Raw genomic sequence first — 27,987 nt, 5'->3', positions numbered from 1 at the left:
TCAACATGCCTCTAAAACTCAATATACCGTAAGTCTCTTAAAAGAAGGTCCAAGGCTGATTTACCTTCCTCTCTCACATATCGTCTGGGTAGGGGGCTCCTTGCTCAATAGTTGTTTGTTAAGAGTCATATTGTATTTGTCTAGTTTATCTCTGTAAGGTCTTAGCTAAATCTTTTTTTTTTTTTTTTTTTTTTTATGATTATGAGGCTTGCTCTGGTAGAACCGTATTTGCGTTTGGATGGGGTTTTGAAGTAGTGCCATGTGTGACTTCATCACACGTTCTCTGCTGGCTGTTACTTGTTTAATGTGTACACTGCTGCATTTTCATCGCATAGGGACTGTCTAGATGAAAGCCGGCATGTTCCCTTCTTGCCAGACCTCTCAGTGGCAGTCATGCAGAGACAAAGGTTTTGCATTTGTTAAGTCAGATGCTGCAGTGCAGGCCCTCTGAGGGTTTATAGGTTTGACCTTGTATATCCATTTTTAAATCACGTGTGGACTGGAAACTTCATGTAGAAATCCACAGGCCCCTAGTCTCTCTTAAAGGGCTTGTAAGGACGGGGGAAAGGGGATTTAGGTGTCATTTTACAAGGCAAAGTGAAAATACCACAAGCTCTTCAGTTTTAGTATTCTGTTCTACCTGTACTATTGGAGTCAGTAACTTTCAATACTTAACCTTAGAAATTACTCTGATTGGAAAGTCAGATTGTTTGTTTCTAGACTGCTTAGTGAGGTGATAACATTTGAGCAATAATAGAAACAATTGCAAATATCCTTTGCAGATCTTCTGTACTCTGCAGGTCTTGATGTAGAATAATGTTGATGATAACCCAGGAAGTAAAATCTATTTCCCATGGCTATCATGAGGGGGTGAAAGAGGCTGGATAAATACATTTCGTCTTCATTAGCTTGTCTCTCTTAATGATTCCTCATGGTTGCCAATAACGCTTGTTGAAATAAACATTGCAGGAATGATTGCACTGAAAAAGTTGCCTGATTTTTCTTGCCTCAGTTCAGTTCAATCACTTAGTTGTGTCCAACTCTTGGCGACCTCATGGACTGCAGCATACCAGACTTTCCTGTCCATCACCAATCCCTGGAACTTGCTCAAACTCATGTCCATCAAGTCGGTGATGCCACACAACTGTTTCATCCTCTGTTACCCCTTCTCCTCCTGTCTTCAGTCTTTTCCAGCATCAGGGTCTTTTCTAATGAGTCAGCCCTTCACATCAGGTGGCCAAAGTATTGGAGCTTCAGCTTCAGCATCAATCCTTCCAATGAATATTCAGGATTGATTTCCTTTAGGATTGACTGATTTGATCTCCTTGCAGTCCAAGGGACTCTCAAGAGTCTTCTCCAGCACCATAGTTCAAAAGCATCAGTTCTTTGGCACTCAGCTTTCTTCATGGTCATACTCTCACATCCATACATGACTGCTGGAAAAACCATAGCCTTGACTAGACAGACCTTTGTTGGCAAAGTAATGTCTCTCCTTTTTAATATGCTGTCTAAGTTGGTCATAGCTTTTCTTCCAAGGAGCAAGCCTATCCCCATTCATTCTACATCATGGGAGAAAGTTGAAGGTATTTATTTTCTTGAGTACTTCAGAGATAGGCAAATAGAAATCTGGAAACAGTTACTGCTTGCATATTAATTATCTGTACTGCAAGAAAGAGCAGTAGGCTTCCAAAAGTCCTTCCTATATGTTTTTAGAATAAAGTTCTCTTCCCCTTATTTGAATATGAAAGTGTAAGACATTGAGTTAATATCACTTAAAACAGTCTGTCAGAAAAAATTTTTTTAAGAAACTGGATGTTATTTTTAATAATCCTGTTTTTCTCCTCTGTCTACTTTATATCAAGAATAGATATTTCTTCTCTTTAGTAACTCATTTTGGTTACTTTGCTGCCTATCTGATTCACATTGTCCTTGGAGAATTTGAAATATTTTATAGGGAATGTCAAGCTGTTCCTTCTTCCCACTCAGCACAAAGTCAACAGAAGGTGGTAACATCAACAAGGCAGCTGAAGACAAAACCAGCCCAGCCAATCTTTGCCCTGACAGGGCAGTGCATGGACCAGATAAACCTGGCTGGAGTCCCTCACTTCATAGTTCCATGCAAGTTATCAACTTGTCAGAGTCTCAGATTCCTCGGTTCAGTGATGGGGGTGTTCTGGCATATAAGAGAGACACAGGATGTTGTTATTCCTCCTCTTACTTTATCTCAGCCTTGTGGAGAGAAATTTGGTGATGAATCAAAGTGAACAGACTAGAAAGTAAATACTTGAAAAATGCTTATGTCGTTTTAGCTGAAATGATGGATTCTTTGATTAAGTTTTTTAAATATATGTTTTAAATTTACTTAAGAGTGGACTAGAACAGTGATTCCTTTTTAAAAATTATTTTTGTGTTTATTTCTTTTTGGCTGTGTTGGGGCTTCGTTGCTGTGCATGGGCTTTCTCTAGCTGCAGCATGTGGGATTCGCAGTTGTGGTTTCTTTTGTTGCAGAGCACAGGCTCCAGGGCATGCAGGCTCAGTAGTTGTTAGGCAAGGGCTTAGTTGCCCCGAGGCATGTGGTATCTTAGTTCCTGGAACTGTGTCCCTTGCATTGGCAGGTGGATTCTTTTTTTTTTTCTCTTTATTTATTTTTGGCTGTGCTGGGTCTTTGCTGTTGTGTGTGGTCTTTTCTCTAGTTGCTGCAAGCAGGGGCTACTCTTTACTGTGGTGCACAGGCTTCTCAATGTGGTGGCTTCTCTTGAGGCTTGCAGGCTCTAGATGTGTGCATGCGTGAGTGATAAGTCGCTTCAGTCGTATCTGACTCTGTGACCCTATAGACTGTATGGAGCCTGCCAGGCTCCTCTGTCCATGGGATTCTCTAGGCAGGAATACTGGAGGGGGTTGCATGGGCTTCAGTAATTGCAGCACATGGCCTCAGTAGTTGTGGCTTGAGGGCTCAGTAGGTGTGCCTGGAGGGCTCTGGAGCACTGGCTCAGTAGTCATGATGCAGGTCTTTAGTTGCTCTGCAGCATGTGAGATCTTCCTGGATCAGGGATCAAACCCATGTCCTAGGCATTGACAGGTGGATTCTTAACCACTGGACCACCAAAGAAGTCCCTAATCAAGTAATTTTTATTATCCCTTTCTCTTTAGTTTATCTATTCTTTTATTTTTATGATTATTCTAGAGATTAGAACATACATTGTTGACTTATTAGTGTCTGCTGATGATCCTTTTATCATATGCAAGACCTTAGAAAACATTTAGGCTCCATTTATTTCATTCTTTCCCTCATTTTTTGTGCTGCTGTCATATATTTTAATTATGCATATATTTTAAATTTCCGAAGACATGATTAATATTGTATTATATAGTCCCCACTCAGTAGGTTTACCCACACACTTAACCTTTCTATTGCCCTTTATGTCTTCGTACATCTCCATGATTCCATCTGGGATCATTCTTCTCCTATTTGAAGAATGCCCTTTAGTATATCTTCTTGGTATTTCGTTACTATTTCTTTTTATTAATTTTCTTTCCCTTGTTGAGAGTTAGTTGAAAGCATATTTATTTTGCCTTCCTTTTAAAATTTATTTTGCCGTTTCTGTGTAGAATTCTCAGTTGGTGGTTACTTTCTTTCATCACTTTAAAGATGTCATTACATTGTTTTAAGAGCATCAGTTCTATTCAAAGTCAGCATCACTGTATTGTCGCTCCCTTCTCTACCTTTCCGCAGTTTTGCTATCATGTACCTAGGTGTGGTTTTCATTGTGTTTGTACGCCTCTGGTATGTAGTACTGCCTGAATCCATGGCATGCTGTCTTTATCAGTTTAAGAAACACCTTAGCCATTATCTCTTCAGAAATTAATTCCGCCTGGTTCTATCACATTCTTTCTCTCTCATCCTGGGTCTCTGTTACATGTTTGACCTTTTTGCTATCTCTCATGTGTCTCTTAGACTGTTCTCTATATTTTTCATCTTTTTTACACCCTGGGCTTCAGTTTGGATATCTTATGAGTGACTGATAGTCGCTCAGTCGTATCCTACCGTTGCGACCCCATGGACTGTAGCCCACCTGTCTCTCTGTCCATGGAATTCTCCAGGCAGGAATTCTGGAGTAGGTCGCCATTTCCTTCTCCAGGATTGGATATCTTGTACTGACTTCTTTTCTCTGCATCTAATCTGATATCAAACCCATTTATTGAGCTCTTAATTCTTCAGTGTAGGTATGGAGGCTTTTGGATGGTCTCTTATTACTTAATGTTCCGTGTAGTCAGGAGTTTTCTGGTGTTCTCAGGTTTTGGGCTTAAGTCTCCTGCCTCTGGATTTCAGTTTTATTCTTCCAGTAGTCTCAAGACTTCTCCAACTATACAGCACTGATAATAAAACTTCTAGGTTAATGGTGAAAAGATTCTCCACAATGAGGGACACCCAGAGAGGTTCACAGAGTTACATGAAGAAGAGGCGAGGGAGGAGGAAGATAGAGCTGAGCAGGAGGAGAAAAAGGGGGACTCAAGAGGAGAGAGACAGATCTACGCAGTTCTCTGTTTCCAAAGTGTTCTCCATAGCCCAGACACCCTCAGAGATTCACAGAATTGGATTGGGAAGAGAAGAGGAAGGGAGGAAATAGAGGTGATCTGAGGTAGAAAACGGAGAATCAAAAGTGGGAGACAGTGATCAACACACTCCTGAGTAAAAGTGGGTACTGAATATTGGATTCTTAAATGTCCAAAATTGATATCAAATACTGAAGAACAAAGATTAAAAATCTAGAGTAGAGGTTAGACTCTTAAAAATACAATATTAAAAACAAAAACAAAAAATTTTAGAAATATATATGAAGTTTGGTTTAAAAATATGGCTTCTCCTTTTTTTTTGCGCAAGTTATAGTGAAATGAAAATGAAAATTAAGGAGTAATAGAAGAGTAATAGAGGACTTTTAAAAGAAAATAAGAGAAAAAAAATAAAACAAGAAAAAAAAATTTTTTCCTAATTAAAAAAAATAGTAAAAATATATGAAAATGAAAATGAAAGTTAAGGAGTAATGGGGGAGTGATAGGGAATTTTAAAAGAAAATACAAGAGAAAAAATTAAAAAAAGAAAAGAAAAAAAAATTTTTTTAATAAAAAAAAAAAAAAAGTAAAAATATATCTGGGACTTTCTCTGGAGCTGTTGTGGTCAGTGTGGGTTTGGTTCAATTTCAGAAAGCTCCTCATTCCAGCTTACACTTCTTGATATCTATAGGCCCCTTCCGGTGGAGTCGGTGTTACCTACAGGGATTTTAATCTGTTGCACCGGTCCCTTCTGAAGCGGTTCCCTTTGTTTATTTGGCTTCTGTTTGCAGGCCTCTTCAGTGTCTAATTTCCGCCCTGACACAGGCGGGCGGAGGTGGTCTCTTATTCAGGTTCGCTGGTTCAGTCCTGCTGCGGGGAGGGAGGGATGCGGCAGACAGATATCGCTGTGTGTGGGGAGCACTCACAGTGTTCTGGCCACACTGGGTTTGCCCCTGCTCATGGGTGTGTGCTTTCCCCGTCTACACTGCTCAGGCTCCCGGCTGCTCTGTATGGAGCGGGTCCTGCGTTGCGAGCGGTTCCAGTTTTCTGGTATTCTACAAAAGCGCGGACTCCGTTGGGCCTGCGTTTTGTGCCTTCCCCGCTGGAGCAGCTCAGGCAGCCAGGAGCTTGACGGGTGCACTCTCCCCGGGTGCGGTGCGCCTTCTCCCCTCCGTGGTCCCAGCCTCAGTTTCCTCCAGAGCCAGTCAGATGCGTGCGGCTTGTGTCTATTCTTGGGAGCTGGCCTCTAGCTGCGACCCTCCTGGTGGATGTCGACCATCCAGAATCTCAGGAGGTCTTTGGTTAGAAACTGGAGGCCTGTTTGCAGTGTGGGAGGGGATGCTGTCTCTGGGGCCGAGTTTGCCCCTTTCCCCTCCCCCCTGCCTCCTGCCTCCGTTGGGGATGGGCCAGCCCGCAGGCTAGCTCTTCTCTGGAATTGCTCAGTCCCTTTGTTCTGCGAATGGCCGGCAGTGTGTTCCGGCAGGTTGATTTTCTCTCACATTAGCTCCTTCCAATTGCCCTCAGGGCACTCAGGCCAGGTCCTTACCCTAAGCAATGCCGCCCGCTCCTCTCCGTTCCGCCCCCACTTGCTGGTGGCGGATGCGGGCGTCTGGGGTACTTTTCTGCTGGGAGTTGCTTTTAAGCATGTAATCTGTGGGTTTTATTTATTTTTCGTCCCAGTTAGGTTGCCCTCCGAGATTCGAAAACTTCCCCCAGGCCCGCCCGTGAGAGGGTTTCCTGGTGTTTGGAAACTTCCTCTGTTAGGACTCCCTTCCCGGGATGTGCTCCATCCCTAGCTCTTTTGTCTCTCCCTTTATCCTCTATATTCTGTCCTACCTCCTTTTGAAGACGATGGGCTGCTTTTCTGGGTGCCTGATGTCCTCTGCTAGTGATCAGAAGTTGTTTTGTGAAGTTTGCTCAGCGTTCAAATGTTCTTTCGATGAATTTGTAGGGGAGAAAGTGGTCTCCCCGTCCTATTCCTCCACCATCTTGGCTCCTCCCCCTGAGCTCTTAATTCTAGATTCTTTTTTTTTTATTTTTAGTTCTAGATTTTAATCTATTTTATAGATTAAGTTAAGTGGAATCCTGTTGTCTATTTCTTTAGTAAATTAACTGTAGTTATTTTAAAGCCCATGTCTGATAACACCAATATCTGGATCCCTGTGCATCTGTTTCTGTTGTCTGTTTTGTTGTCTTTTATTTTTGTCATTTGGTGCTGTCATATGGGGTGTCTGGTAGGTTTTGATTAAATATTGAAAAATTGTAGAGGCTCTGTATGATGCCATCTTCTTCACAAGATGTACTTTTTTTTTCCCCTAGTAGGCTAAAGAGTAAGAGAAACTCACTGTCATCCAATGAGGAAGTGAGATGTTTTGAGATGAGATTTCAGTATTCATAGAGCAGGTTTTTTCTTCAGCTTTGCTCTTACTCCAAAGGCATAGCACTTTCCAGGGCTGTAATTCATTCTGGGGTGTTTACTATAGTCCACCTTCCTTTGTGAACTCAGAACTTCAATTTTTGTTTCACCAGCTTCCCGGGTGGTGCAGTGGTAAAGAATCTGCCTTCTAGTGCAGGAGACGCAAAAAGATGGCAAAAGAAGTTATAGAGATAGAGGAAAGAGATAATTATTAGAAAGTTAAGTTGTGGATGGTTTCCATATTTCACTATCATATTTAGTACTAGATTTCCTTGAAGCTAAGGTACAAAAGTGAAAGTGTTAGTCACTCATTTGTGTCTGACTCTTTGGGACCCCATGGACTATATAGCTCGCCAGGCTCCTCTGTCCAGGGAATTATCCAAACAAAAATACTGGAGTGGGTTGCCATTTCCTCCTCCAGAGGATCTTCCAGACCTAGGGATCAAACCCAGGTCTCCACCATTGTAGACAGATTGTTTACCCTCTGAGCCACCAGGGAAGCCCAAAGTACAAAAGGACACACGAATTTTATGTATGATGGGGAAAACGAGACTTGGAAGTTGGAATAGAGAAAAGAGAGATGATGAAGTTAGTAGTCACAGTTGTATTCAGGTGTGTGTGTGTGTGTGTGTGTGTATGTGTTTGCTGGGAGGTTTAGGCAGAAATTTTAAAAACAGGAATTAGGAAGCAGTACAGGGTTCTGATAACTATGTAAGAAGGTCTGATCTAAGTCAGGGCATGGTGATGTGGTACTGGTATATTTAGTAACTGGGATTATGAAGAGCCTTAGCATCAGAGCCTTAATATACTGCACAAAATGTGCTATTAAGGTGCCCTAATTTTGTGTTGAGTATCAAAGGTACTTGGGCTGTGGTTTCTGGGCTGAGGGGCGAGAGATGCCTATGTAGTTCTTATTTTCTGGGGAAAGAACACACAGTGGGCCATCAACAGGGGTTCAGGTGCTAAATTTTAAGAGACTTATCATATGTTTTCTTCTGTCACTGAACAACACAGTCGTGCCCTCAATAGTCCTTTTAAGGCTAATAAAGAAATGTATTTCATGTGAAGGTTTCTTATATTGACCTCTGAAAACAAATGAAACTACAATTTTAAATTATTTCTTAGTAAAGATATTTTTATAGAATGTGAAACTAATACAGTTCAGGTGCCAAAGTGTTTGGGACTCTTCATGTGAAATTTGGTAAAATTTGGAAAACCAGAGGAGAATTTTGTTCTTTTTCCCTTAGTTATCAGCAGTTACAAGAGGTTTCAACTAATGGCAATGTGTGGCTTTGCAGATATTCTTTTTGATTCTGAAAGAGCCATATGCTCTATGTTTCACAAGTTGTATTTCTTTTTAAATATTATTAACTGTTATCTAACAGTATTAAAGGAAATATGTGCTAAATACCAGCTTGCTATTAGCAAGTTGAAATTCTGTTCTCCCAACTTCAAAATCTTGCTTTGCACAGATGAGAGGACATCCCAGATCTTCATGTATGCCACTACTCAGATTTCTATCTTTTTTAGATTAGAATTGGGTCTGTCAAGCATCTGTTCGTATCTGCTTGGCTTTTTTTCCCAGTGGCACTGTAACATAGCCAGCATGGAAGGTACTTCTGCAGGTTGAGTTGGAATGTGGAGGCAGAAGTGCCTGAGTGACCCCTGGGGAGATGAGGAATGCTTCATGCAGGAGATGGGGATGGAGCTGCTTCTTGCAAGAGGCTGAGAGGTTGTTGGGATGGCAATTCCAGATGAATGAGAAGCATGGCATTTCCAGAAAACGAAGGGTCATTTGTCTTGTTGGCATCTAAGCACTAAGGGCTGGGAGAATGATAGCTGATGAAGCTGGAATGGTAGCCATGGGGCAGACTTTGAAGGATCTTGTGTATTTTTATTCATCCACTCATTTAGCAAATATTTACTGAACATATGCTATGAACCAGGTCCAGTTCTAGGCACTGGCATTTAGGAGCAAAGGAAACAGATTAAAAATCACAACTCATATAGTCCTTACATTCTAGTGGGAGGAGTTGGATAATAAATAATAGTAAAAATATATGGATACACATAAAGAGTATTATTGATAAGTGACAAGAGAATACGACAAGAATAAGGATGGATATGTGCAATTTTAAGATGGTCAGGAAAGGGAAGGTGACATTGTAATGAAATGTGGAGCTGATGATGGAGCATGGTGAGCATCGTGAGCATCTGAGAATGTTCTGGACTTAGCAATGTGCAGAAACCCTGAGATTGGAGTAGTTCTGTTTGCTCAAGAGCCTTAGGAGGTAAAGACGGCTAGAGTACAATAGAAGGAGGAGCAGGAGGGTGGAGAAGGCAGGGTCCTGTGAGGTGTTAATGGCCTCTTTGAGGACTTGCCTTTTATCTGAAGCTTTGAACAGAGTAAAGATGTCAGACAACTTGAGTTATTAAAAGATGGCTTGGCCATGTTGAGAGTGGAGGGCAGGTGGGCAGCCAGTTGGGAGACTGTTGCAATAATTCAGGTGAGAGGGAAGGTGGCTTGAACCAGGGAGATCACAGTAGGGGACCTGGAAGATAGAGTGAATCCTGCAGGTGATGAGGAGCCATGAAGTTCTTCTGACCAGTGAAGTGACATATGATTTATGCCTTAAAAGATGATTTGGGCAGCTGTGTGTGGAAGCAGGACTGGAGAGCTGAGACGAACCAGCTGTCCCCCAAGCTCTGCTCACTGAGAATAAAGACAGAGACTTTACAAGGAATATAGCCTCATGCCTAAGGGCCCTGTTGAGCCGGTTATTAACCTGGTCAGCCTCCTGACAAGGGCTAGGAATTGCAAAGATTGACACGTTAGGAAATTCCTTTGTAAACCTGCCAGGGAAGCAGAGTGAATGAATGTGATCAGGTTTATTATAGATGCCGCCTGCAAAGCAGAGCTTTACCGAATTTCATGCAGTCATGGGGGCTCTGTGGCTCGTTTAAGCCTTACAAAGCCCTAAGGGGTCATGTGTCCACTTCATAGAAGAGGACAGTGGGCACGAGGAAAAAAGCATTAGGTTGTGACCCTTCTTACAAGTCTCCACTGTGACCTTCCTTCTGAAGGGCCTCTGTGCGAGATTTGGGATTATCCGGTCATCTCTGAAATTAAATGTAAAAAAGATCGCCTGTTTCTTTTGTGAACTGTGGTGATGATGACTTCACTGCTTGGTAGGTGTGTTTTATTTCAATGCCCTGAGTTGCCAGTGACAGATATTAGCTTAAGGACCATAAATGTGAGTGGAATTGTAAGGAATTGAAATGTCTGGGGAAGACATGCACATGTGTGTGAATGATGTAGATAGAGGGTGTGGCCAAATCAAGTGGCTCAAATAAGGCCATCTGTCAGGAGGACACATTCCTTGCGCCTCTCCTGGTGTTGGCCTGAGTCTCTTCTGCCACAGACGGCTTTCTCGCCTGGTCAAAAGGGCTGCCTATGTGCTGCTTCAGAGTAAAGCATTCCTGATCCCAAAGGAGGTGCAAATGTCTTTCTGAGAAGCTTCAGCAGAAATGAGCCAGGAGGACTCGAACCTGGTTTCAGCCTCGGTGTCTGTCCCTGAGACTGGGGTACCGGGCATTCCTTGGATCGTAGACAAACCTCTTCCTTGAGCTTCACCTGGCACTCTCCCTGAGTGCATATCTATGTTCAAATCCCCGCCCCCCACTTATAAGGATACTGGTCATTGGATCAGGGGCCCACCCTTCTCTGTGTGACCTCATCACGGTTTAGCTAATTACAACTGCAACAACCTATTCCCAAATAAGGTCATATTCTGAGGTGCCGAGGGCCTGGACTTCAGCATATGAGTGGGGAGGTGGTGGTAGGGAGACACAATTCCACCCAGAACAAATGACAAAAACACAACATTTAAAATAAATAACAGAAGATCTCTTTGGTTGAGCTCTTCTTACCTGATGGAGTCTCAGCTAGACGTTTTATTTCATCAGCTCAATGACTCTTTCTTGCCTCATTTTATTGTTGAGGAAGCCAAAGCTAAAAGAAGTCTCTCAAATTTCAACTTAGGTCCCCTTGATTTTAGGGCTTCCCTGGTGGCTCAGACAGGAAAGATCTGCCTGTAATGCAGGAGACCTGGGTTTGATCCTTGGGTTGGGAAGGTCCCCTAGAGGAGGGAATGGCAATCCATTCCATATTCTTGCTTGGAGAATTGCATGGACAGAAGAACCTGGTGGGCTACAGTCCATGGGGTCACAAAGAGTCGGACACAACTGAGAGACTAGCATGCATACACACACACACACACACACACCCACCCCTTGATTTCAGAGCCCATCCTTTCTCCTGTAACACACACACACACACACACACACACACACACACACACACACACACACACACACACACACACACACACACACACACACACACACACACACACACACACACACACCCCCCTTGATTTCAGAGCCCATCCTTTCTCCTGTAACACACACACACACACACACACACACACACCCCTTGATTTCAGAGCCCATCCTTTCTCCTGTATATCTTAATGCCGGACAAATTCATAGAGCCTCAGGAAAGAGCCATGCAAGTTCTTTTGGTCCAAATTGAAATGCTTACACAGGTAATAAACTCACTACAAAGAATGTGCCAAAGTTCATCACAAAGAAGCCATCTTAAAGGATACCATGACAGGCCCCAGGGGCCTGCCCAGAGGCCTGAGGTCTGTGCTCTTGGGGCGGGAAATGCTAGTGAACTCTTGGCTTTGTCCACCCGGCCCGTCCCCAGTAAGCTGCTGCGTTCCTACCAATGCCCAGCAACAGGCCAGAGCAGGCACTGTCTCACTTTGTGCCTCCCTACCCTCATTCTGCATTTGGATCAGGGTGAGGAGTAGAGAGAAGGAAATGAGCCAGAAAATAGAAAATTAATACTTGGTAGAGTCGTCATATTTTAAAATTAATTTATAGGCAACGTCAGATAACCAGAGTTAAATCATTTTATCAGCAGGCTGCTTCTGGATTTAAGAAACTGGCATCCATCATTGTAAATCAGGTCTCAGGAGCCCGGGGGAATGGTCTCTAGGGAAGAGGGTTGATATAGGGTGGGCAGAAATGTAAATACTTGATTAGCTGTGTCCTTTTCTTTCACACAAAACCTAAAATATTTCCACATCACGTTGAGTGATCACAGTAGGTTAAATAGTAACGGGAGGGAGAAAGCTCTTCAAATTTATAGTTAGCCCACTTTTAGTACTTAGCTTCCTCTCTGTTGATCCTAGGAGACTGGTGCATGAGAGGTACTCACTGCAGGGGGCTGTTCCGGGCTCGGGGTCCTTGGGGTGGGCCGAACCTTCTTCTGCACAGACACTGGCAGCATGCTGGTCAGTGTCATGTTTTCCATCATGTGCCTGGGAGCTGAAGCACGCACAGGCTTGCCGCATTTATTCCGGGAAGAGCTTACTGGATTCAAGTCCCCCTCTTTCACTTCTTGTCATTGCAGCTCTTTGCCGAGGGCGCGTGGTGAGGGTCCCTGCGGGCAGCCTGGTGCGGGTAGTGGGCACCGAGCTGGTCATCCCCTGCAACGTCAGTGACTACGACGGCCCCAGCGAGCAGAACTTTGACTGGAGCTTCTCGGCCTCGGGCAGCAGCTTCGTGGAGCTTGCCAGCACCTGGGAAGCGGGCTTCCCAGCCCCACAGTACCGCGAGCGCCTGCAGAGGGGCGACATCCTGCTGCGGCGGACGGCCAACGACGCGGTGGAGCTGCACATAAAGAATGTCCAGCACTCCGACCAGGGCCACTACAAGTGTTCCACCCCCAGCACGGACGCCACCGTGCAAGGCAACTATGAGGATACAGTGCAGGTTAAAGGTACATCCTCACGGGAGGAGGGGGATTGCTGTGCCAGGGGACCATTCTTCCCTCTGCCACCCAGCCGTGAGTGACTGTGCCCGGGGCTCTGCTCCCTCCTCTGTCCAAGGGAGTAATAGCATCTTACCTGATGAAAGGCAGAGAATGGGCCAGGGCGCCTCTGAGGTCCCTCTCTTCATTCCATGGGGAATGTGAACGGTCTCGTGGCTGGTGAGTTGGAGGCAGCATGGTGTGTGGTGGAGAGTCCAGCTCTGAGCCAGGTTGCCTGCGCTTAGTTCCATGGCTGGCTCTCCCGTTTGTCACCTCTCTGGCCATTTGTATGTCCCATGCCTCAGCTTCCTCCTCTGGAAAACAGTGCCTCCCATAAAGGTCAAAGTGAACTGTTGTTATTTAGCCGCTAAGTCTTGTCCGACTCTTTTGCGACCCCATGGACTGTAGCCCACCAGGCTCCTCTGTCCATGGGATTTCCCAGGCAAGAATACTAGAGTGGGTTACCATTTCCTTTTTCAGGGGATCTTCCTGACCCAGGGGTCAAACCCACGTCTCCTGCATTGGCAGGCAGAGTCTTTACTACTGAGCCACCAGGAAAACCCCCAAGGTGAATTAGCACATGTAAAGCCTCAGCAGTGCCATAGTAAGCACTCAGGCAAGTTAGAGATGAGAGGGTGGTGGTCAGGTGGACACTGTTCATATTTATGGGAATAAGAGATACTTTGAAGCTCATGTCTTTCTCTGTGCCCTTCATGACTTAAGTACCTGTGTTTTCTAGAAGTCGTATGGGTCATATGTAGAGAAAGAATGATGTGGTCACTGCAAGCTGGTGGGCCTGGCTATGCAAGTAATCACACCTAACATAGCTGGAATGTTTGGGTTTGTTTGTTTTTTCATTTTCCAAGTTCTATTTGATTTACTCACCCATTCAGTTCTCAATCAAATGAAGAAGAGACGGCAGGGTATTTCCCTAATTTACACACAAGGAGACGGAAAAGCATAGGTTAATTACTTGCCTAAAATCACACAGCTAATTGGTAAATGAGCAAGAACAAGCAATTTTAATTTGAGGCTAGCAAAATAGAAACATTAGTGTTGTTATCATTATTACTTAATTATGTTTTTATTTGTATCCTGCCTTGTTCCAAAAAGAATTATGTCGGGGTAGTAGTGTATTAAATGATCAAGAAAGCAGAAAATGTACATGATGATATAAAAAGAAGGGGTTGATTCAGGCATTCATTACTTCTATAATGATTTCTTGAATCCTACCATATTCCAGATTCTGTTCCCTGACTAGACTCATGAGGGGATAAAAACAGCCACTTCCATTATGCAAGCATTAAAATGTCAAATCTACCTCTTCCATTACCTCTTCTCATTCCTATACAAAAATCAAATATGTCTTTTTAGAACAAAGTCTCATAAGGCATTCTTGCATTGGAGTTGAGTAATCCATTGCTTCCGTCGTCATCACACACATGCTACACGTCCATTAGATCAGATACACACTTGTCTCCATGTGCGATGCTCATCTTAAGGAGTTGGAGGCTGCAGGAGGAACCTCCTGCCCCCTGCCCCAGTATCTTTCTGTTTCTTCTCCCGTCTCTGGAAGGAGAAGCAAGGAGAGACTTTCCTCAGGGTCAGGAAAGCAGATGGATGGCCATGAATGAGCCTGGCTGGCTGCCCAGATGGAGCCTCTGGTGGCTGCCATGCATGATCTAGAGTCTCTCTGGCCTTCAGCTTCACAGGTCTTAAACTATATCCATGGCCTCAGAGATAACTGATCTTGGGAACGGAGTCATGTTAGCTGGACTCACAGACTGATGTATATACTACAAAGTCATTATATTCATTTGCAGTAGAGATAGGACTTTGGGATATGTCCTTCTAAAGATGTAGCAGTTTTTTCTGTTATTTAAAGTAGTCCTTTTTCAAGGACATTGAATTCATTTCCTAGTGTGGAATGGCAGGAACACCCAAGGAGATGGTGCACAGTGGTGTTTGGGGATTCTCTCGGCAGCCCTTAGGCAAACCTAAGAGGTGGTGGTCCCTGCAGTCTCTTTGGGAGGGGCCTCCTCACTGCTATATCCAGTGTGGCTTCCCTTCCTCAGGAGCTCTCACCAACACTTGCCTGATCTCCTGCCCCCTTTTCTAGACTATAGAGAGACTCGGCCTTTTCCCAATGGGTCCTAATAATTAAATAGCTGAGGCTTCAGTTTTCCTTTATGGGGTCCTACCCTGCAGATATCCTCTTCTCGATCTAGTTATTCTTAGGCATTGCCTAGACCTGGAGGCGCAGGAAGTTCTCCCACGCCTTAGTGCTCTGCGGATTACACTGCTTTAACTTCTAGAAGATCCCCCAGGCTCCCTACTCCAGCTTGTGTCCCAACAGATACGTTGGACAGTCATGGCTGGTTATCAGTGAGTACCAAGCCCTGTCCTGGGAACCTTCCCTTATAACTAGTTGAATTCTCAGTCAGCTTCCTGAGTTGGGTCTAGTTGGCATCCCATTTTAGGAGTGAGGAAACTGAGGCACAGAGTGGCTTGCCTAAGGGTGACAGAAGTGTAGCCCAAGACACAGCTTCCCAAAGGGAGTTAGCACCGCCCAGTTCTAGCAGGGGGTCTTAATAGTGCTACCTCGTTTGTCAAGTCAGAATGTCGGCTGAGATGAGAGGTGTAGTGAAATGGGCAGATGGGCCCATCTGGGCATTAGAATGGGGGAGGGGAGGAAGAAATTGTCCCTCAAGACCTGGAGGTTGGCGGGCACTTGCCCAGCGCTTGGGGCAGCAGTGTTCTGACCGCTCCGCTGTCTCCCCGCAGTGCTGCCCGACGCCCTGCGTGTGGCCGCCAGCCCTCAGCCCGCCCCGGGCCCCAGCCTGCGCGAAGGCGAACCCTTCGAGCTGCGGTGCGCGGCCTCCAGCACGTCGCCGCTGCACACGCACCTGGCGCTGCAGTGGGAGGTGCGGCGCGGCCCCGCCCGGCGGAGCATCCTCTCCCTGACCCACGAGGGCAGGTTCCGGCCCGGCCCGGGCTATGAGCAGCGCTACCGCGGCGGGGACGTACGCCTGGACACTGTGGGGAGCGACGGGTACCGCCTGGCCGTGTCCCGGGCCCTGTCCTCCGACCAGGGCTCCTACAGGTGCATCGTCAGTGAGTGGATCGGAGAGCAGGGAAACTGGCAAGAAATTCAAGAGAAAGCCGTGGATGTGGCCACCGTGGTGATCCAGCCAACAGGTGAGCTTCTGAAAATTGCATGTTTTAGACCATTTGCTGCTGTTGTTTAATCACTCAGTCGTGTCCGACTCTTTGCGACCCCATGGACTGTAGCCCACCAGGCTCCTCTGTCCATGGAATTTTCCAGGCAAGACTACTGGAGTGAGCTGCCATTTCCTTCTCCAGGGGATCTTTCCCACCCAGGCATCTAACCTGGGTCTCCTGCGTTGCAGACTGAATCTTTTCCACTGAGCCATCAGGGAAGCTGGGTAAAGAACTAGGCCAGAGCCTTATTCCTCTCTGACAAGGTTTCTCCTCCTCCTGGGAGACCTTCTGTTGATGGGTGAGGGTATAGGGTGGTGTTGATGGTTTGGAAAGGATGCATTTGTTTTGTGCCAAATGCCAAGTTCTGCTCTGCAGCTGCTTTTTCTCTGGATTCGTACCCATGGGAAGCTGCAAGTTACATAAGACACTAAGAGAATTTTGTGACTGAAAGATTAAGTGCTTTTGAGTGCCAGGACAAGGTCCAGCCTGGTGTCCAGAGGGGCTTTGGGGTGGGGCTGTCCCCACCTTGCTCCTATGGCTTCATTTTGTTTGGTGTTTCCCAGTCTCTGGATCTGCCCTCCCCCACAGCTGCTGGGGGTGTGTTTGGCTCATCCCCAAACCTCTGTCCGACCTGGGTCCTCTAGGCCTGCCTTTCAGGTCACCTCTGATGTGACATCCCCTTGTAGGTGAGGGATCCCCTAGGGCTGGGCCTCTTATCTCCTTGAGGACACAAACCCTGGAAGCATCCAACTCTGGGGTCTGTATGCAAGTTGTTTTTATCTGTGAACCATCTTTTTAAGAAACAATAACCAAAAACCTTCTTACTTATACTAGAGAAGTAATTAAAGAAATGCAAAATGCATTTCCAAAAGCCCATAAAAATAAATGAAAAACAGGAAAAACAGGCCATTTTTGCCTCCAGTGTCCAGCAGACATGAGTAGAGAACCTACTGTGTGCTGAGTTCTGTCCTGGGCTCTGGGGTCAGAGATGCTTGAAGATCGTGCCCAAGCCTCACAGAGCTTCTGGCTCGGCAGAGGGAAGGTGTAAAGAGACCTTCTCAGGGGGATGTCACTGCTGCGGGTGGTTGGATGACTTGGTTTGCTGGGAGTCTGACATTGCCAGATCGCAGAGTACTTTGCTGCTGTTGCTGCTGTCTCCTGTTTTGTAAACTGGGAAGACCTTGGCTGGACTCGTTTCCTGACTGTAAACGAGAGAGCATGGCCGCTCTGTCGCTCAAATGGGAAGGAAAGCAGGCAATGATACACTTGGGAAATGTTTTTCCTCTGCAGGCCGTGTTGTCCTGAGCACTTGCCTCTGAATTTACACCACAGCACAAAAGCTGAATTTGGTAAAAGCAGGACCAATGTTCTTGACTGTGGCAGTCAGGCAGGTTGGAGGTGTTCTCGCCGACAAGAGGGGCCACAGGTTGCACTCAACCTTGATTCTCCTGGCTGCTGAAATCACTTTCCAGATGGATTCAGGTCACCTGCGTGTTTGGAAGTGATCTGTCAGGAATCTGACATAAGAAACCTTGGATGTTCGTCTTGCATCAAACGACTATTTTAACAGGCTTTTGAAAGGGTTAAGAGTTTCAGATTTAGCAAATGCAAGAATTCCAATTGTAAGGTTTTTTTTTTTTAAATTTCAAACAAGCCACAAAACCCAGAGTGTAGTTTTAAGACTTGAACACTCTGAGCCTATTAGGCAGGCAGTAGTATCTGGCTCTTACTCAAGCCTAAGGATTCATAGCCTTTTGTGCATGGGTGTCTTTGACAGTCCTTTGAAGCTCCCAAGCCCTTTCTCAGAGTTAATATATTTTAATTAATAAAATACATAAAGAGGATGACATAGGAAAACAGTAACATTAAAATAGTTATCAAAATATTTAAGATAAATTCGTTGTATAACAATATAGTGTTTTATTGCATATGTGTGTACGCAGTTGCTCAGTTGTATCCAACTTTTTGTGGTCCCATGGACTGTAGCCCTCCTCTGTCCATGGAATTTTCCAGGCAGGAATACTGGAGTGGGTTGCCATTTCCTACTCCTGGGGATTTTCTTGACCCAGAGATCAAACTGCATCTCCTGCATTGGATTCTTTTACCACTGAACCACCTGGGAAGCCCAGTGTTTTATTAATTCGTTAAGTAATAAGATAGAGTGGCAGACCTAACAACTACTGTAATTTCTGATAAGTGATGAATATAAATAATATTTTAAGATATCTGCAACAATTGAAATGTAATGTGAAAATATCTGTGGTTTCTATTGGGAGCAAGATCCTAGGGACAGATAATACTACACTGGTTTGCTTAGTTTCATAATGAGAAGAGATGCCGTCTTTCAGGTAGAGGTTAGTAAAAGAAAGGCAATTTGTTTTGACATCCATGTCACAGACGCCTTAAATTCTCTTTGTGGATCCCGGGTTAAGAACCACCACACTAGAGTGATGGTCTTTCTCTCATTTTAAATACTTGCATTCTCCTTAGCTAGCTTTTTTTTTTTTTAATTGGAGTTTATTTGATTTACAATATCATATTAGTGGTGTTGGAGAAGATTCTTGAGAGTCCCTTAGACTGCAAGGAGATCCAGCCAGTCCATCCTAAAGGAAATCAGTCCTGAATATTGTTTGGAAGGACTGGTGCTGAAGCTCCAATACTTTAGCCCCCTGATGCTGTGAAAGATTGAAAGCAGGAGGAGAAGAGGATGACAGAAGATGAAATGGTTGGATGGCATCACCAATTCAATGGACATGAGTTTGAGCAAGCTCTGGGAGATGGTGATGGACAGGGAAGCCTGGTGTGCTGCAGTCCATGGGGTTGCAAGACTTGGACACGACTGAGCAACTGAACTGAACTGATTAGTTTCACAACATTGTGGTTCAATAGTTTTACAGATTTTACTCCATTCAAAGTGAAAGTGTTAGTCACTCAGTCATGTCCAACCCCACGGACCGTAGCCCATCAGCTCCTCTGTCCATGGAATTCTCCAGTCAAGAATATTGGAGTGGGTTGCCCTGCCCTTCTTCAGAGGATCTTCCTGACCCAGGGACTGAACCCAGGTCTCCTGCATTGCAGGCAGATTCTTTACCATCTGAGCCACCAGGGAAGCCCCATCTACTCCATTAAAGTTATTTTAAAATATTGGCTCTATTTTCTGTGCTGGGCATTACATCCTTGAATCTTACTTACTTTCTACTTAGTAGTTAGTACTTCTTGCCTCTTGATTCCCTGCCTCTATCTTTTTTTAAAAAAAGTATTTACTAATTTCTATTATTTATTTGGCTGTGTTAGATCTTGTTGCAACATGCAGGATCTTCAATATGTCATGTAGGATCTTTGCTTGTGATGTGCAGCCTCAGTAGTTGCAGCATGCAGGCTTAGTTGCTCTGTGTCTTAGTTGTAGAGTCTTAGTTCCTCGATCAGGGATCGAACCCAAGTCCCCTGAATTGCTAGGCAGATTCTTAACCCCTGGACCACCAGGGAAGTCCCCCCTTCCTCTATCTTGCCCCACCACCTCCCCCACTGGTAACCACTAGTTTGTTCTCTGCATCTGTGAGCCTTTTTGTTTGTTTGTTTTTGTTATATTGTTTGTTTTATTTTTTAGATTCCATTTATAAGTAAAAACATATAATATTTGTCTTTCTCTGTCTGACTTACTTCACTAAGTGTAATTCCCTACAGGTCCATCCATGCTGTTGCACATGGCTAACTTTCATTCCTTTTTATGGCTGAGTAATCCATTGTCACCCCACTCCAGTACTCTTGCCTGGAAAATCCCATGGACGGAGGAGCCTGGTAGGCTGCAGTCCATGGGGTCTCGAAGAGTCGGACATGACTGAGCAACTTCACTTTCACTTTTCACCTTTATGCATTGGAGAAGGAAATGGCAACCCACTCCAGTGTTCTTGCCTGGAGAATCCCAGGGATGGGGTTGCACAGGGTCGAACACGACTGAAGTGACTTAGCAGTAGCAATAATCCATTGTATATATATATACCACATCTTCTTTAACCATTCATCTGTTGATGGACGCAGGTTGCTTCCATGTCTTGGCTATAGTAAATAGTGCTGCTATGAAGTTGTCCGTAGCTAACTTCTTAACTATTCTTATTGCATTCTTATGATAAATGGCACAAAGTGACTTACATGGTGGGGCTGTACCCTGTAGGTGGCAGTAAACCCCTCTGTGTTAGGAGTGGTCTGGTTAATGCTGAGCCTGGTGTCGTAATTTACAGGGTCAGTTATATCCAGGAGGAGAAAGCCTACACCATCACAGACTTTGTCTGAAGTCCCCTGTATGAGTCCCTAGAACTGATTCCTTTTTCCCTTCACCATACTTCATCCTGTCCCAGTAGTGAACTCTCCAATCCCATAGAACACGTGAAAAACTGTGCTGAGTGATGTGACGAGATATTTAGCCACTTGCAGAGAAAACAAATTAGAAAGTGAACTATATTATTACAGAGATGTCACTATTTCTAAACGCAAGAATCCATTTTCTCCATGCATGCTGTCCGCAGTTGCATACTGGCCACTTCTTTCCTCGGCTGGCTCCCTCCTGGGCCTTCTTTTACAACTGCTGTAGTGGTGGCTGGCAGAGAGCAACTCTGGCAGTATTCCAGGGTCTCTGACCATGGTTGCACATTGGGTGGTTCAAACGGCAGCCTGGGCTCAGAGCAGCAGTTTCCTGACTCCTCTCAAACGATATCTCATATTGTTTTTGGCTCCTTTAAAAGGGTGAAGGAGGAGGAAGAATTTGGAAGAAGGTGGGTGGTGGTGAGAAATTAGACTTTAAATTCCTTTTTCTAATACTATGCCTACCTTGTTTTCTGTCTTCATCAAAGTGAAGCTTGAACTTGGCCTGAAGCTCTTGTTTGAAATATCATCAGTCTTTGGAAAAATCTATAATGAAAGTCATTTACTTCAAAGCACATGGGTTCGTGGGGTTGGGTCTTTTCTGAACCAAGTGCCAGCGTTTGTTGCTGAGCTGACCCAGGTCCGTAGCTGATGCTGAGTGACTCTGGCTGGAAGACCAGGCCTGTGCTCTGCTTCCACTTGAATCCCCTGGGAGGTGTCGACTCCTCATCATCTAAGCAGTTGTTCCCAGAGCATTACCACGTGTTGAATGTTTTTCTACTATGATTACAGATGTTCAACTTCATTGCAAAAAAATCCCTTGAATAAAATAAAATGTTTCCATGTAAAAAGCCTTGACAGGGGCATGCTGACACCAGATCTGCCTGGGGACTGTCACACCAAATCCCTCAGTGCTTCATCTAAATATAGTTTACTTTTAATTATCCACACTAATGAGAGAGGGCAGTGGCATCGTCCAGAAATCACTGTGTTTTGGTTTTAGAATATCCTTTATCCTTGACTTGAAGGTGGGGGTGTAGAGCGGAATAAATGATGCTCTAAGTACATTGCATTTGGGAGACTTTGACCTGCTAGGCATGTTGTCTGGTTTCCCTTTCCTAGTCCTTCTGTTTACATCCCTGACCCTGTTTTACCCAGAGGATGGTTGTTGTTTTTTTTTTTTTTTTTCCCAGAGGATGGTTTTACCCTCACTTCTACCCTCCACCTCCTAGCCCCCGCGTGACAATATGTACCTGCCAGAGCTGAGCTATCCTTTCTCTGAAAGTCACCCGTCTATCATGCATATGGAGAAAATATAAATTTAGTTTTGTGATGTTCAACAGAGTTGTTTTCAAATGATAATGTGCGTAATGATGGTGTAACACTTAAGAGCAGAGTCCCTAGAGGCAGGCAGCCTGAATTTGAATCCTAACTCTGCCACATAGTAGCTGTGTGACATTGGGCAAGTTACTTAACTTCTCTGTGGTTCAATTGCCTTATTGGTAAAATGGAGATGATAATAGAACCACCTCGTAGGGTTGTTTTGAAGATGACATTTATAAAGCACTCAGAAGAGCCTGGCATATAGCAGCATCTAGATGAGTGTTTGCTGCTGTTACTGTTTTAATGAAATAAAAAGAAATACATCGTTCATTTATTCAGTACATTTCTCAAGCACGTAAAACTGTACAAAGTCTCCTAACTTGAATGTCGTACATAAGAAGGTAAAAGGAGGTGATCTAAGGGGATGGGGTGGAAGTGGCAAATGTAACTGAAATTATCTCGATGTCCTTGTTTTTGGTTTTCCAGTTCTCCGAGCAGCTGTGGCCAGGAATGTGTCTGTGGCTGAAGGCAAGGACCTGGGCCTGGCTTGCAACATCACCACGGACCGAACGGACGATGTCAGACCCGAGGTGACTTGGTCCTTCAGCCGGACGCCCGACAGCACGTTGCCTGGCTCCCGTGTGCTGGCTCGGCTGGACCGTGACTCCCTGGTGCATGGCTCTCCTCACGTGGCCTTGAGTCACATGGATGCACGCTCCTACCACCTACTGGTTCGAGATGTCAGCAAAGAAAATGCTGGCTACTATTTCTGCCACGTGGCGCTCTGGACCCCCGGATACAACAGAAGCTGGCACAAGGTGGCAGAGGCCGTGTCGGCCCCGGCCGCCGTGACGGTGACCTGGCTAGGTGAGTGGTTTTGGAGGGTGGCTCTCCACCTCGCTGGCTTAATCCTTCCCCTGGGGTCTGGAGAGGAGTCAAAGAGCTGTGTGTTTTGCATTATTGTGGCATTCTTGATATCCACAAGCATACTTTCTCCTGGATAGATCCCAAGCTGGGGAGGAGAGAAAGCAAAACTGGCTGAAATAGGATCTGGCAGTCAAGGGAAATGTTTAGATGATGTGCCCTCCGTTGTCTCGATACCCTCATTTGAGAGGATACAGTTTCCTTTTGTGGTCAGAGATTTGCAGGGTCGGGGGTCCTGCTGATTGGCTCTTTGAAATGGATCTTTGTTGGAGGGAGCACACTGCCATTCTCCCTCTCTTTTTCCTAGACTCCTAGGTATTCTCTGGCAGGAGCTGCTGCTTTTCTAAAGCCCAGGGAAGAAAAAGAATTCCTTCAGTTAATGGAACACAGTTTTTTCACTGAATGCCCTGGCATCCCAAAATGATTTTTTTTATTTTTTTGCAGATAGCAATGAAACAGGGCCTTCCTGCCCCGCCCCGCACCCCCCCCCCCGGAGGGTTCTCTCCCCAAGTCCAATTCCCGGGGGAGAAGCAGAGTGGCCCTCAACTGTTGCCCACCTTGCCACTCATGCAGTTGCTTCTTGTCATACATATGAAGGTCATTGTCATAGCCTTTTTTTTTTTTTTTTAACCACTGTCATCCTCCCCATCTCTTATTTTTCTGAGTGCTTTTCCTGATTTTGTTACCATCTTGTAATTAATTGCAAGTGACCTTAGGCAGGATGGGACCAAGTGGAGTGTGGAGCGCCTTGCTTCCCATGTCCATTACTGCAAAGATGGACACAGGCTTGTGGGTCAGCCCCTTCCCTGTTTTGAACTTGATCTCTCTCCTGTCCTCTGACCATTCTAAGCCCACACGAAGGCATTTGGCATTGCTCTACTAGGAGGTAAAACAGATCTTTAAAGGCTGGGAAATCATTTCCTCCTTTGTGTAATGCCATACATCCTCGCTCTGTGAGCCCCAGCTCATTCCTCAGCTCTTTCTTGTCTCTGCATTGAAACCTCCTCCCAGGCTAGTGACACATTCACTGTCTTGTTTCTTCCTAATAAGCCATTATTTGGCAGAGATGGGGAGTTGGCAAGTGGGGACAGAGGGGGGCAGGGAGAGGAAGAGTAATAAGAGAGTAAGCAGAGGGTCCGTCCAATTCAGAGCAAGACGAGGCGGGGTGTTAGTCATCCCTGGTAGCAAAGTGATTCTTTGATATCTGCAGAGTGAAAGGAGTGGGGTTTATCTGGTGAGCTTTTATTCCTGCCGCCTGAACCCTGCGCAAAGAGACTCACTATGAAGTACTGAACTGGAACAATGTTAGCCCAGCTAGAACTCTCCTTAGCAACCTTCAAAATAAAACAGATGTTGTCAGCAGCGAAAGAAGAGTTTTCATCTCTGGAGCTGAATGTGTCTCGGAGCCCTGATCCTCAGCGCATTGTGCCTGCTGTCAGATCCCGTCCCTGACTCCACCCCTCCCCCACTGACTTAGAATCACAGCTCCAGCGGGTTTTTTTTCTTTCTCTCTCTCTCTTTTTTTTTTTTTTAAAAGAAAGTGCTGCCTGCACTCCAATTTGAGGGCCTCTTTGAAGTCCTCCTGCATTGATCCCAGCCTACCCTGGGGGGAGATGGAGGGACTGGCAGGAAGAGGATGGGAGCTCTGAGAGGGAATGGGCTCTTTTAGCTGGGAGGGGTTTGTTGGTGGCTGTGTTCTCCGGAAAGTGGGAAGAAATAAAGAGCCTAAATTGTTCAGTTCAGGAAAAGGTTCAGTTATTCTCCTAAGGGTCCAGCACCGCTGTTGTGAAAGCGGTCAGTGTGTTTTTCCCTGACTGACCTACCCCCCCGACCTCCACCCCAAACCTTTGCAAGTAATGGACACTCGGTCAACATTGGGCAGATGGGGAGCTAAGGCAGCACCAACACACAGATATGTTAAAATATGTGCATCGGAAAAGAAGAATTGCAAAGAAAGCAGTAAGTTCAGCTCAGAATATTCAGAGGCACATGGGTAAACCTGCCAGGAGTGTAAGCGATATTCTTGTCTTCCCTTAAATCTCCCCTCCTTCCGTGTGCCTGCAACTCACGCCACGACGCTCCCTGGACATTTGTCAGAAGGCGAGTTGGGCACGAGTATAGCAGTAGACCCTCCCCCCGGACCTCCCAGAAGGATTCTCTGCCCGGCAGAGAGCAGGCATGCCTCAATACTATGTGACGTTCTCTAGATTTACAACATGTATGCATATGCATGTCGATCCCATGCCACATGCGACTTGGGGCCTGTTGGAGGTGACTGAGAGGTGGCGCTAAGACAGGAAGTATTCTGTTTATATAGGTCATCTTATGTTGTGTGACTGGAGTGTTGTCACAAAAGAGCTCTTGAGAAAGCCGGCTCCCTATGCAGGTATGACTCAAAATGCTTGGTTTTGCTACTTAGACCAATTAAAAATGATCGCTACCATGTGTTGAACACTTACTGCATGCCAGGGACTGGGCCAGAGGCTTTACATGCATTAAATATTTGATCCTCATGATAGTGTGAGTTAAGACACTGTCCCAGTCCCCGTTTGAAAACCACTGATTTTCGTTTTGCTTACAGTTATGAAGGGCAGGAATTAGGGAACGAGTCAAGGTTCATCTCTGGTGCACATGGTGACAGCTAGGACAGTTCGGAATGGGGATCCCCTTCCAGATGGCTTTCTCATGCATGTGTCACCATATTCTGGGGCATCTCTGTCCCCACATGGTGTCTCATCCAGGCCCTGTCCATGTGGTGCTTTTTACGGCACTATCTTCTCAGGACGGTCATGCTCCTTTTATGGCGGCTGACTGCCAAGACACAGGAAGTGAAAGTGGCAGACTAGTTAAAAGCTATCCCTGGGACTGGCACAACACACTTCCACTGTTTCCTATTGGCCAGGGCCACTACAGAGTTTGTCCAAGTTCAAGGGAGTAGAGAAAGAGACCCCATCCCTTAATGGGAGACTAGCAAGGTCATTTTGCAAAAAGGGCATGTGAAAAGGGAAATGTTACTGCAGCTCTCTTTGGAAAATAGCATCTATACAGTGGTTAATGCTTGTTTCTTTTATTTCAAAAGAAATGTTTAGAATGGCTTGGACAGAATTATGGCTGTGGGTCAAGTCTGTTCCAAGTGTTTTTATCTTAAGGGGCGTCTGTCCCAAGTATTGTCATCCTGCGTGGAAACATTTTGACTTTGGGAATCAGCTTGACTCCTGAAGCTCAAGAGCATAAAATCCTGAAAGCTGGGTGGTTCTTGTTCTCATTTGCTTGGGGTTGGTGCACTAAATCGGTGAGGGGTTGAAGCTGATTGGAGTCTTCTCATGTTCACTGTATTAACCAGACAGATTAGGGCAAAGACATGAATGGGTCTGTCAAGTCCAAGAGCACTTGTAGCATCTGGGAGGACTATGATTTTTCTTAGAGGGTAAGAAAAAGCCTCTTTACTTAGGATGGATGTCCTACTTTTGAAGGGAAAAAGATATGAGTTGGCTTGCAAAACGAAGTCCAATTTAAAGCAGGAGGCACAAAAATAAAATCAAGATCAAAAGGGGTAAAAAAAATAATCAAAGAATAGATATGGCAAGATGGTTGGGATGAATTAGTTATTGCATTTGAGCACTGAATTTGCCTCTGAAGTTTTGGAGAGTTGAGGCAAAAAGAGATGTGATTATGCAGTCCTCTTCTGATGAGGGAAAACAAATAAAAGAGAAACAAACTTTTTCTTGGCACTGAATATATTGCATGCTTTTTCTTTAAGGGCATCGGATAACATAACAAGCAGTGCTTTCAACTGTTCCTTTACAAAATCTTTAGTGATTGTTTAAATAGATGTTTCTTATATCCATTCCCTATAAAACCCAAGGGCATAAACCTTAAGTGTGTGAAGGAGTTTTTGTAAGAAGCTGAGTTACTACGGAGGACAAATGTTGCCTTGTGTCTATCCGATTTAGTATATGGCTAAAACTATAGAGAATCTGGAGGAATGGCTGGTTAATCTGCATATTAAGCCATCTCACTCTGCTATCAGATGTCTTAAATGAGCCCTTGGCAAGAGTTGGATACTAATCAGTTCATGGTTGAGCTGTCTGCCCGAAGTCCCAGACTTCCGTGGTGTTAATTGGAGAGGGTTCCACCGGCTTCAGATTGGAGAGCAGGAGGAGGCAGAGCCGAGTTCTGCTATTCCAGCTTAAGCACTTAATTTGCATTCTTCTCCACTCGAGGTCTGTCCCCTCTTCCAGCCGAGAGCCAGTGAGGAAGGTAATTATTTTTCTTTAAAGGGAGCTGTTAATCTGCTAAGTACTTGGGAGAGATTTGAGAGTTCTTTGCCATCTATAGATGATAAGGTTTAGATCTGCAGAATTTTACAGGCAACTACAATCTGCTGTCTGTCCAGGATTACCTCTGAAGGCTGAAGAGCGATGGAGTCCTGCTCCACCACCTTCTAGGCGTGCTGTCTCGGGCTTGACACATGTGGTTTCTAAGCTTTGGTTTTCTTGGCTTTGTGGGATAATGCATATGAAGTGCCTTAGGGCAGTGCCTGGCACTTAAGTGCTCCATACATTTTCATGGTGGTGGTGGTGGTTACTGATTGGTGTTTTGGAGGAAGAGTCAATATAGAACATGCTCTTCTCCATCACTCTTAACTAAATAAGTCGTAGGAAAAAAATAAGCCATGGGGGTGTCTTAGGACATGGAGAGCAAGGAATGTGTGGGTCCAAAGAGGAGCCGAGTTGAGTACACCCAGCCCTTATGCCCCCCCAAATCTGATAACTTTTTCTTCTTTCTCTGGGAAGAGTGAGTGAGGATGAAGAAAGAAAAAACAAAATGACACAAGTGTCACTTTGGGTGTGGGGCATTGGTATCCCATTCAAATAATGTTATCTCTGTTGCCCTGAAATCCATAATGCTGAATGCAGCCTCATAATAACGATTTTCCTAAGTGGGGTAAAGCACCCCCCCAGTAACAACTGCTTATTTATAGTCTTCTCTGTTTAAATGTTAGAGAATATTTAATTGTTGTATGGTAAAGAATCCACCTGCCATTGCAGGAGACACAAGAGATGTGAGTTTGAGCCCTGAGTTGGGAAGATGCCCTGGAGGAGGAAATGGCAACCCACTCCAGTATTCTTGCCTGGGAAATCCCATGCACAGAGGAGCCTGGCGGGCTACAGTCCATGGGGTTGCAAAGGATCAGAGATGACTTAGTAACTGAGCAGACATGCACATACCAATGATGATAGTGGCAGCTCTTTGACAGTCAGCTCATTCAGCTGCCTCTAAAGTACCTACCTGCTCATTTGTTCGGGAT

General features: G+C 45.1%; 1 protein-coding gene across 1 annotated transcript in view; it reads left to right on the top strand.

Annotated features, from left to right (window-relative positions):
• The window catches only part of PTGFRN (prostaglandin F2 receptor inhibitor), an 83,846-nt gene that overhangs the window by 23,900 nt on the left and 31,959 nt on the right, over positions 1–27,987 (top strand). The window contains exons 2-4 of the mRNA XM_043878993.1: positions 12,450–12,818; positions 15,633–16,046; positions 22,239–22,619. Of these exons, the coding sequence (XP_043734928.1) occupies positions 12,450–12,818; positions 15,633–16,046; positions 22,239–22,619 (1,164 nt within the window). The remainder of the gene's footprint in view (positions 1–12,449; positions 12,819–15,632; positions 16,047–22,238; positions 22,620–27,987) is intronic.

This window comes from Cervus elaphus, chromosome 20 (genome assembly GCF_910594005.1).
Source record: "Cervus elaphus chromosome 20, mCerEla1.1, whole genome shotgun sequence".
Classification (NCBI taxonomy): Eukaryota; Metazoa; Chordata; class Mammalia; order Artiodactyla; family Cervidae; genus Cervus; species Cervus elaphus.
This window is presented reverse-complemented; position numbering and strand designations above follow the sequence as displayed.